Source organism: Eurypyga helias, unplaced genomic scaffold (assembly GCF_000690775.1).
Source record: "Eurypyga helias isolate BGI_N326 unplaced genomic scaffold, ASM69077v1 scaffold18170, whole genome shotgun sequence".
NCBI lineage: Eukaryota > Metazoa > Chordata > Aves > Eurypygiformes > Eurypygidae > Eurypyga > Eurypyga helias.
Window position 1 is genome coordinate 71,289 of NW_010225316.1, and position 11,925 is coordinate 83,213.

The 11,925-nt window shown below is 39.7% G+C and overlaps 1 protein-coding gene across 4 annotated transcripts in view; it reads left to right on the forward strand.

Moving 5' to 3' along the window:
* Positions 1-7,842, forward strand: part of MON2 (MON2 homolog (S. cerevisiae)) — a 63,660-nt gene extending 55,818 nt beyond the window's left edge. For 2 of the 4 annotated variants that reach the window (XM_010149169.1, XM_010149177.1), the window contains exon 33: positions 1,341-2,638. In XM_010149169.1, the coding sequence (XP_010147471.1) occupies positions 1,341-1,504 (164 nt within the window). In that variant the 3' untranslated portion in view covers positions 1,505-2,638. Of the gene's footprint in view, positions 1-1,340; positions 2,777-7,800 lie in introns of those variants that run through there. The other 2 variants (XM_010149154.1, XM_010149162.1) reach the window with 2 other exon arrangements.
* The last annotated feature ends 4,083 nt before the right edge of the window (positions 7,843-11,925 follow it).

An 11,925-nucleotide genomic window follows, 5' to 3' on the forward strand; every position in this document is an offset into this window, starting at 1 on the left:
ATAATACCTGTCCTGCTCCTCCTGTAAGCTGCTCCTACTGTATCCATAGAGCTCCCACCAGAAAACTTCATAGTGTTTGTTAAACCAGCTGTATTAAAGTCTGCAACTCTTGACAGAATTGCATATACAGCACTTCCCTACCCCTCCCTGCTTCTGACAGGACTGAAAAGGTTTTTTCTGTTCCTTCGGAAACAAATCAAGCAGCCAAGCAGCCTTTCCAGGAAGGCGCGGGCAGGTGGGTTTCTTGCCCGAGGCGGTGCCTCACTTCCATCACTGGTGAGCCGCCAGATTGATGACAGTGCAGTTTCTAGGGCTGAGGTACTTACAGCCTTTTGGTGAGCCCTGAAGGCAACTGAAGGGCTCTGAAAAGGTTTTTTCTGTTCCTTCGGAAACAAATCAAGCAGCCAAGCAGCCTTTCCAGGAAGGCGCGGGCAGGTGGGTTTCTTGCCCGAGGCGGTGCCTCACTTCCATCACTGGTGAGCCGCCAGATTGATGACAGTGCAGTTTCTAGGGCTGAGGTACTTACAGCCTTTTGGTGAGCCCTGAAGGCAACTGAAGGGCTACTTCGGGGAGCCTTTCTCTTAGAGGAGCAGAGTGCTCCACATCCCTCTTTCTGCCGTGAGAGAAATTCTTCACCTGGCCCGTGTGTGGCCGTGATTGCCAAACCGGCTGCGTACTTTCCTATGGGGAGAACCAGTGGACAAATCAGAGAATTGCTTTACTCCCACTTCCTCTAGCTTTTAGTAGTTTTATTTAAGAACGTTATTAATGTTGTCTGAAATCAGGGGTTTGTTCTCTTTTTGAAAACAGCCAAAACGGAGATAAGCAAGGAAGTGACATAATAAATAAGGTTCATGCTAAATAATTTTCTTTGTTGGGCTAACAAACTTTGGTCCAGTGTTTCTCCCTCTGCTTCTTATGCCTCTTGTAATCTGGAATGATTTGAAATTAATAGAAGGCCTCACTGCTGACAAATTTCCAAAACTGAAACGTGCATTCAATTTTCTGTCAACAGCTGAGAAAGGCAGGCAGAAAATGTGTCTTACGGATTTAATAAAAGTAGTGTCTTCAATTTGTCAGTTCTTCGTCCAAAAAACAGTGAACGACTAATGTAGATGCACAGGTGTGTAGCACCAGTTCATGGCTACCCCACCTGGCTTCCAGCTGCTGCTGCAGAAGTCCTACATCATATCTGACAGCCCTGTCATAGTGTCTGTATAGCACTAGGTACCTGTGTCTAGGCACCTGACCGTGCCCGCGTGTATACAAGTACTGAAAACGTGTGTTGTAAGGCTTGGGGCAGCAGCAAGTGGTTCAGTGCGTTCTTTTCTTCGTTGCAGTTGATGCTAACACGTGGGCACAAGTTATTGCTTTGTACCCGACTTTAGTAGAATGTATCACCTGCTCATCCTCGGAAGTGTGCTCTGCTCTGAAAGAGGCACTGGTTCCCTTTAAGGACTTCATGCATCCACCAGCATCCAAGGTACAGAATGGAGAGTCTTGACCCCGTACTTTTTTTTTTTTTTTGAACTATTATTTTTGAAGGAAAAAAGTATCCAAAAATGTTTGTTCCGGGTGAAGTTACTCCAAGGAAATCTCTTGTGACTTGTACTTTGGCAGCCAGTGCTGACTGCCTTTTAACTGTACTAACAAGAGCTCGGTAATTGATGAATGCAGGCTGTCTCAAAGGTTCCAGAGCGCGTAGCAGTGCAAACCTTTCCTGAATTTAACTGAATAGTTGGAATCATTTATAATCTAATGTACTTGCTACAGTATCTTGAAGTGGTGATTGAAAAGTGGGCTTATGTACAGCTTGTTGTGTATGTGTTAAATGATGTAATTAAAATATTTCAATTCAGTCAGATTTATTAGGCTGGTGTTTTGCACCCTTTTTTTGAAGTACAAATTGTACTAAAATTTTATGCAAGATGGTACTGTAACATTCCATATATCTGTAACCAGCCTTTGTAAACAAAGGGAACTGATATACTTGTGTGTATAATAAATGGTACAGTTCTGTATAAAATAGTTGCATTTATTATTTAAATTCTTTTTAAAATATTGATAATGTTAAATGCTTGAAAATGTATTTATTATGAATAAGTTGTATGCTTGCATTTTTACTTACAGCTTGCCTTCTAAATTGCCAGATATGATCTTTCATATCTGATCATGTTGTTAATTTTGGCTTCATTGAATGTATCTTCTCTGTGGCCGCTGGGCATCTAAGCAAGGTTTAGGTCATGTGACAAAGATGGCAGCAAGTGGTCAGTAGTCTGCTGATCTCAAACTTTGGAGTATCTGCCCTGAAGTAAGTTTGAATATGCAGAAATCCGCTGTAGCACTTCAACACTACCATACCTCACTTTGTGATCAATTTCTTTCAAGAGGTTTGTCCTACCCAACTCTATCCGTTTTTGTAGTTGCAGCCTTGGTTCAAAAAAAAAAAAAAAAAAATTTGAGGGTTGTTGGCCTTTTATTACTTTCTTGGCAGCTTTCAGTCTTTGAATCATGATCCAAGAAAGGTGATTTCAAATATCTGAAATACTTGGCTGTAATATTTTGTTCAGTAATTTCAAGTGCTTTGTTTTGTAATGTCTTTTCAACCAAAAAAAAAATTGTTCTAACCTTTTAATTATAAACTGTGTCTGATATAAAACTATGAGAAGTGTATTTTTGAAGATAGTTACTCATTTAGAACTGCAGTAAGATTGTTTCACTTTCACGTAATACACAATCACAGCGAAACACTTTTAATAGTATTGTTTTTTAAAGTTTGTGACTTAGCACTTAAATCTCTTATTATTAAATCATTAATTATTATTTCAATAATGTTTCACCTGTATTCACATATTTTTTTTAACCTGTGATATGAAAGCACAAAGGCCAAATGTGTATTAAAAACAAAAGACAGGTGCCTTTCTATGCATTTCAGAATTTCAGAGCTTACTTTTAGGTTTTTGTTCCTTAAAGTCTTTTGTAGATATTAAAAGAGATTATCATGCATAAGAAATGGTATCACATCTGTTTGCTTTACACTTCCCTGGCTAAAGGGACCTTGATTGGTACATGTGAATAGACACAGAAATTGTAGGAGCTTCAAGCTGAAGGTGTGATGAACTAGTCAGGGTTAGAAGTACCCTGGGTGAATTATGTTCTGCATCACAGCTTTGAACAGCTTCCCTCATACAGCTCCAGTTCATGGTCATTTTCTAAAACTTTGTGTTTCAAAGTACAGTAAATACTAAAGAGGCTTCAAGACCTTGCACATTTCCCTGTGACCACAGTCGTATGGAACTTAGTTGTTAAGCGTGGATAGTTTTGGAGAACACCCAGTTTACACTAAGGAAGCAAATGCTTCCCACTAATAGAATTTAGGTCAAAATAGCTTCTTTACAGGAGCTGTTCCAGTATCATGCAGAACTGGGTCCTACATGCAGGTAACATTAGCTGTACTCCTAAAGTAAAAGCTTGGCAACTGCTCTTTTTTAAAGAGTGGGTGTAGAAGTCTTTCCTTATTCTAGATCTTAGAATACGTTACCACCTACAGACATGAATCTTCAAAAGGTTTTGAAATAAAACTACCAATGAGTTAACTTCCCTTCCTTTCCCTTAATTACAAAATGATTAATAACTGTGCTGTTTGAGGCATGTTTTGAACATACAGGCTGAGGTTGACCATATACAAACTGCTTTCTTGCATTTTTTAATAAGTAGTTTGAGAACTAAAACGAAAGCTACTTAGTTTAGAAATGAGTTTTTTCATGGACCATTTTGGCTGCGATTTAAGAATTACTCCCTTTACTGTGCCTTCTTGTCCAGCACTCAAATATTTCTTCCAACTTCAACTATCAGTTCCTTTTTTCTATTTGTAATTTTTACTAAATATTCGTAGGGCTTCTTTGGTGCAAACAGCACTTTTCAATGTTTAAATTTCACATCTTTACATGTTTCTAGCAAGGTAATCCTGTTCCTGAAGAAATTTGACATTGCCTATTAAGTAGACCCATGTCCAAGATCTTTTCCAGTCTGCAGGGTTGCTTAGCCATGAGAAGTAAAACACGCGGACGTTTTCAGGATCGGGGGCTGTACTGAGTCACCAATATCAGCTGGAAAAGGAGGGGTGCTGAATAAAAATAGTCATCTGGAAATTAAAAGATAAGCTTTAATTGCTTATTGAATGTAACCACAATCTTCACCCTTTTTCTTCTCCTCCCCAACTTAAAAAAAAAAGACATGGATTGGGAATCCAAAGAGAAAATGTGAGGGTCTTAAATTTGTTAGGAGGTTCATACCAGGATTTTGGATTACTTCAGAAAACTTCTCTGTCTCAAGGTCATGACCACGGCCATAATGAACACAAGGATTTAAGATTACATAGTAACTCTGATTCAGATAAAGGAACAGAAGCTTCAAGCTGGGAACTTCTTACAAGAAGTCTTACTCCTGGAAGTAACCTACAGTAGCTGTTTGCTTATCATCAGAGATACTTATCAAACTGGGCATCCACTTTGTTCCCTCCTACATGTGCCTGCTTCCCTACCTGCTTCCCTACCATTGTGAACTGTGCAATGTTACAGGATGTTAAGCCACATGAAATACGTGGTCACTGTTAGTTATTTACAGGAGCAAGTAGGAGTATGTTTGTGAAACTTCAGTAGTTTATCACCCAATTCTGTAGATGCTTGCCTCATTTTTTTTTTTAATTTAATTTTTTTCCCCCCAAACCAGGTTGAGTTGTTTCTTCTTGTCAAACTGGCAAAGCTTCTCATAGCTGGCCTTGAACTCGTTAGGCAAGATACTTTTACTGAGGTTAATGCCTATCTTTTCCTCAGCACATGGCAAGCATGAGTACTAGTCATCAATGTATTTTTAAAGAAATTAATTTAGAATTCATTTTTTCTTGGGGGGGGAGGGGGTGGAAAGAGCATGTTTTCTCCTCATCTGTTTCTGTGTGCCTCAGTTCTGTGTACTTCACCTCACAACTGCAGCTTGCTACTCATTTGCTATGTGGACAGGCATCTTCTACATCTTCTAAATTATCGTTAGCAGAAATGCCGGTAGTTTCCAGGGATGTAGACATTTCAGAAAATAAAACATACTGTGTATTTTCTGTCTGTCTATTCTGATCTTTCATTCTGTCATTGCTCTCCATACTACTTTACCAGGGGCAAGGGGAGTATCACAAAATGCGTACAGGTTTGTGTACAGGTGCGTAGTATGTGTATAGTGTTGTGAAGGAGTCGGCTACGAAAATGTGACTTAAGCGGTACCAATTAATAACATTTTTCTTCCCCCGTTAGCTTAGTGAACAGAGATGGTGTTGCTTTAAGAATTCTTAGGAATGTCTTCCAGTTTTATTGATCAATATTCTGTGATAATGTATGATGTATAAGCCTTGCTGGGTACAAAAACATATTTTCTTCATGATTAGTGTTTGCACATGCAGCTGAGATTCAGAATTTTCATCTTCAGCATTTTTACCTAAAAATGCTTGGGTAGTGATGTAAACTGTTTTGAGATCTCACCGGTTCCTGCAGCTTACTCAATAACTGTCTAGTACAAGACTAACAGGATATGGACAGTTTTTCCTGGCTGCAGGTTATAAACAGAGTAAGGTCTGTGCCGTATTTACCTTATCTCAAGTCTCAGGAAAGAGCTTCTCGGGGAGCTTCAGCGGGACTTGTACACCAGCACATAGGCATGCTTCCAGGATAAGAATACTTCCTTCATGTGAAGGTTGCATCATATTTTAAGAACTCATCCAGTGTAAATCTTGTTTCATAGCTGAGTTGTAGTGTTCAAATTTGTCATCTTTGAAGTATCTCACTGCTGTCTAATTTAGGACGGACAACGCTACGCTCTCTAGGAACCAGGTGCTGGGATCCGGGATGACTACATCAGCAACAAGATGGTTTAAGACAACTTGTGTAAGAAAGTGAAATTAAATATTTGTGATTCTTAGGGTGAAGGGAGAACATCCAAATAAAAATCCCTGCACTTCAAGAAGGCAGACTTCAGAGAATTGATAGGTCTGAGGTAGAAGGACTGAGGACATAAGACAGTTCCTTGAGATGTGAAGGTCATGACTGAAAGTATATCCCGGTGCAGGTGGCGCAGACTGGCTGCAATGAGAGACCAACTCAGTGAAATGAGGAATTCCATCGACTTGACACTCAAGGAGGGGAGACCTACAGAACGTGGAAATTGAGATACCACCAAAGAACAGTGTTAACAGATAGGGAAGAAGTAGATGAGATACAGCTGTCAACTGACACAAAATAAATGCCTAAGCAGTAAAAGATTTGTGCTAACAAAAATGCTGACTAATTAAAAGAGGACAGCTGTTGGCATATGAAGTGAAGGATAAGGGTGTGCTACTAGTGATGGATGCCCCATCCGTGGCTGTCTTCAAGGCCAGGCTGGATGAGGCTTTGAGCAACCTGGTCTAGTGGAAGGTGTCCCTGCCCATGGCAGGCGGTTGGAACTAGATGGTCTTTAAGGTCCCTTCCAACCCAAACCATTCTGTGATTCTATGATTCTGCTACATCAGTAGCAGATTGACAGATGTATTACGAGTATGCTAGCAAGCAGGAATATAAACTCAACATCTCAACTGGCGAAATGGTCTCCCTTGAATTTTGAAAGTTTTGATGGTTTTCCCTAGAAAACTCCTCCAACGTTAAAATGGCTGCCAGCACAAACAGCTGTCATTAGCACCATCAAGAACTAGGTCTGAAAACTTGTTTTGCAACAGTTTCTAATAACAGAGGTATAAAACATCTTATCTTTTAAGCAATTAAAAATTAAAGTTTTATATCAACTATTTAAACTGATACATTTCTGTACATAATTCATAATTTTATAGCATTTAATCTACACAATGATAGTGTAAATGTCTTTAAACCATCCAGTCAAAACTTTATTTAAATAGATCTCCATTTTTCAGTTATGTATCAAACACCTGATCTCTACTCACACTGTTTTAGAAGACTTCAACTAACATTGTAGGTTAAGTCTTGAAGATTTAAATTGTAGGTTAAAGACAGGATGGAGTTCTTGCAATAAAAACAGTACTGAGCGGTACTGCCAGCAGAAGAGGGGGTTGGTGTTGCATTGCAGAACTACAATGCATTAGTTACCATCCTCTTTTCTGATTTAGAATGTAACAGTCCTTGTGTCCTATTAGCTAGACAGTAACATGCTAAAAATTGGCTCTTGTATTTCTTAGGTCCTTACTTAAGCAGTTACATCTGGATTATGAAACGGATTGGATAAAAAGGGTAAGATACCTATGTGTTTACTATGCAAACTGCAGCATTTCATTAGCAAGAGATGAGTGTTCATTGCTCAAATTTCCTTTATAATTGACCTTTAGAGGAGTTACCAGATAAGCTTATTTTAAAATCGGTATGATACGCTTTTCTGTCCATGTTAACACATTTATTCCCACTGGTGGTCCACATGCCTACCTTAAGAACTTCTTAAGGAATCTTCATCAGCACCGTGACCCTCACCTCAAGCATCTTCCTTACCGAAAGGAGGAGTTAAACACAGCTACCATCTTTTTCTTCAATCAGAAATACTGCAGTGTTGAAACATACTCAAAGGCCTCATCCCGTGCTGCCTGTCAGTTTAATGTTGCCAAGGGTGTTTTGTTCTGTGTTTTTTTTTCTCAGAAGGGATTGCCAGTAGATGAGTAAGAAAGAAAATCCCTCAGGTATCTGGCATCTTCACAGTTTTGTTCTTGAAGACCCTGAGCTTCAAACTGGAATCATAACTGCTGCTCTCTGTGTACAGAGTATCTGCCTTAGACTTGGCATGAGTCTCTGTGACCAGTGATATTTCCGAAGCTGACAGCTTCGAGACTGCAGAGGCTGGTGAGGATGAGAGACTGTTGGAAACTTGACATCACCTGGTCTGTTGTTTTTAGTATTAACTATTTTTTACTTGGAACTATTAAAGTTGCCAAGGAATTGCTTATGTTTCTGGCTTCCTTGCCAGAAGACTAAACTTCGTTTCCCCCATCCCATCACAGACTAATGCCTGGTCACGAGGGAGGCTGGGAGTGGGAGGCTCCATAGAAAAATGGCAGCCAGAACTGAATTGCCACCAACAGAGGACCTTTAAAAAGCATGGAGAGCAGTCTGGTTTTGATCAGCTTCTCGTATGAGAAGGCGTGGAAGGGGACAGGAGTACTGCCGGCATGTACGTGTGCGAGAACTGTTTTCTGGAGTACATCACAAACATTACTTGCAGATCTACTCGCTGAACATCTGTTTGTGCCTCAGGGCTTGGTGCTGTAGCATAATATGGTACTACCTTACCACTGAAATGAGCCCCAGCGTTTGCACGTAGTACTGCCCTAGGACAAATGAGGAAAGATAAACATTTCTTTTAGAAAAGACTGATTTAAATTATTTTCTCTTATAACATGAAATCAGTAACCTCTGTTGCAGCTTTATGTGCTACAATCTCTTGAAATATTGAGTGGTTATGTGTTGCCAAAATCTTAGACAGAATGCACTGACCTGATGGAGGAGCACAAACCCCTTCCTCTCTAGAGGAAGAACCAGGAAGCGAGTTTCTGAAGCACTAACCCACAGTCTAATAGCAGTGGCTGCTTCTCGCAGTTCAAGTTCACTTTAATTACTTTGAATGTTGTTTTTCATATTATTCTACTTTGCATCCAAACAGAGCTCTGTGGAAACTAATGACGTATTAAAATATAAAGAAAAAATGTACTCAAACACTTTCTGATAAAATAAAATGTAAGCCTTTTGCATCTACTGAGTTACAGAATTGTTAATTATGTGAAATGTATTCCATAGTTATAAAAGGTTGCCTGTCTCAATGCAATGACTGTATTTAATTGCAAACAAACACTTAAATAATTGTTAATGAAGTAATAATCTTATAGGAGAGAGAAATACAGATGCAAAATTAAGGTTTAAAACAGAGTTGCCTGTTAATTTCAATAATTATTAAAACCAAGTAGCTTCTGACAGAAATCATTCTTGCTGTCAGCAGACTTACAAGAGGCAACATGGAGGGGTGGCTTTGAGAAGTGTAAGTTGGATTCCTTGTCTGAGATTTATGTAATGAAAATTCTGAGGTCTACTCCTAGATAAACTGGTCCGACTTCCATTTTTACTTAGGAAAGACTCACAGGCCGGCCTCGCAGGAGATCCCTTTCATCCGAAAAGAGGTCACGTTACACTGCTGTGTGGAAGTGCCGGTTCTTGCTAGGGGAGCACACCGGATAACTGCTTTAGGCTTGGGCATCTGGTGTTCTGTGGGGTTTATTTAGTTTACTTTAGACATCTCAAAATGGGGAAGATGAATCTGCCAGTGGCTCAGCCAGCCACCGGAACGGCAACTGACTTTGCTGCTGCAGTGTGTTAACAGTGCTAGATTTTTTTTTTGAGCTCCCCTAAGAACATTTTCTGTGTGTTTTTTTGTTTGCTTTTTGGTTCTTTACGTGTCCTTTGCAGGGGCCTACTCTGAGGCTTGGCTGGTTTTAAGCGTTTATTTGTTGTATCCTGTCTCTGCAGGATACTAGTGTACAGTGTGCTCCGGCTCCCTTGTAGTCACAGCATTAGCCTGCATACTTAGAGACTTCAGGGCTCAGGAGTTAGTGTAGAAAACAGAGCTCTTTGAACCTTCAAGAGTTCTCCCTACTGCTTACCTGTCTTGGATCTCCATGGGTTCCCCAGTTGGGATGAGTACATGAGATCATTGTCTTCATGAACTCGGTCAGCTGAACTATTTCTAGTTCTGCTACGCTTTTATAACTCCTTAGCAGAGGATTGTTCTGGTGGTTTGGGGTTTTTTTGGTTTTGGGTGTTTTTTGTTGTTATTTTTGTTTGGGTGTGGTTTTTATGTTTTGTTTGTTTGTTTTTTACCATTTACCTGCTGCTTCCTACCCAGTTGTTCAGGTCAGCAAGGTTAGAGTTGCTTCCAATACCTGTTAGTTTTGGAATTCAAATTTTTCGTTCACGAGTAAGCATGACTTCTTTGAAAGTCACTGCAGTCAGGTTCTCCATAAAGACGCCTTGCATTACTGGAAGTAACTAAGGGCACCAACCCTCCAAATCTTCCACAGCCTTGCGTTCCAGGGGCAGGGCAACACGAGAGAATCAGCGAGGTGAGGGTCTGGGAGCTTGCGGGTACCTGCATCCCTCTGCAGCCTTGCATGTTTCCTAACCTTTTAGTTCCTTCTTCGTTGCATTCCAGGACCCACTTTAATAACTTTCTTGGACTGTGTTTAGATAAATGCAAATCCAAAAAGCATCAGTGTAGACGTTCTGATTTGCCATAAAATAAGTTGTGATGTATGCTGAATATCTGCCATTAGTTTTTAGTGATATCTGATACTTTAAAAATGCTAATTTCTGCCTATACATAATAGACTACAAAAATTGCAGTGGTTAAACTTAGCAAAATTCAAGAGGAAACAGTATTTTACTGTTGATTGCCCCTTTTATAAGTAATTAAATTCATCCCACTAATGTGGTTTAAATTTACATTTCACTTTCACACAGAAGTGCAGATTTTCCTCCTACAGAAATTGCAAAGTCCTTGTCCAAAGAACTTTCTAAATGTACTCAATATTAAGATAGATTTCAGTCTGTTAATGAATGAATATAAGAGACCTTAATTCAGGAAAACAAATCATTGAGACATGAAATACTGATAGTATTACACATTTTAAAAAAAGTAAGTATTAACTTAGAATTAACTAAATACTTGAGTGTTCTGGCAAAGTATGGAGGGCTTTTTCCACTATTAATACCTTTTGTAATACAATCTTAGTTTAAATAAATCTATCCATAATTTTTGATAGGAAAAAAGATGTGAAGATATCTAGCTTTTGCCTTTTTAAAATACACTTAAACATTCCCAATTTCACATTGTGTTTCTTTTTCAGAATTGTTTTTTCATGTGTACACCAGCTCAGCTGGGTAGGAATGGAGCATGCATTTCCTCATGCATCCACCTCTTTGTAATACTTTGCCTCTCCTGAGCTGACCTCAAATAGCAGAGCAATTAAGTTTTACTGTCCCTGTGAAAAGTAGTATTACGCGGCTTTACAGAGGAAAACAAGGATTGGGAGAGTGGACTGACAGAGATCATGCAGTCCCTTCCAGAACTAGAAGCAAAGGGCTCGTGAGTTACTGGATGCTTCCACTTTCTCAGCTGTAGAACGTTCTTTAACTTTTCAGTCAGTATCAAAAACTTATGTACTTTATAAGCGTGCAGAAACCCTTGGCACGTTTTTTCCAACAGATTGTCACTGGTTTGAGTGTCTTTTGAACAAGCAATCGGTGATCTAATTGTGCCTGTTGCTCAATATACGTAGTGACTTTACAGGGTCATAAAGTACTTTGTCTCTTCTTCAAGGTGGCGGTGTTTGGGCTGCCAGGTGCTGCATTTTGTCCGTGACTCATGTTGTAGATAGTTTTGCAGTGGGAACTCCAAGATGATTTTGTTTCTTTTGAGGTCTGGCCGCACGCTGGGTTATTCTCATATTCTGCATCACTGATGTCAATACAGCCTTTCTAAACCAAACTGTGCATTTTTTTAACTCACTCTTGTCCAATTCCTCTTTTTTTTTTTTTTTCCCCCAGCAGCAGGCAGCTGGTTTTTTCAACAGATTTGTTCGTAAGATCTGCTGGTGAAGGCCAAAAGAAACTTGATACAAATGTCATGACTTTGACTGTGTTTCTCTGGGGTTGGGTTCTGGTATGAAGCCGTTCTGGGCTCTGCTTCCACCTAGAGATCGCTTCCGGGTTTTCTATTTGTTTATGTATCTGTCTATAACCCTTTGGAGTGCAAAATCGAATGGACTTCAAAAGTGAAAGCCCGGACCGGCAGAACGCGGTGTTTACTTCGTACTGTACCACCCGTGCCCTCTGCCGGGCC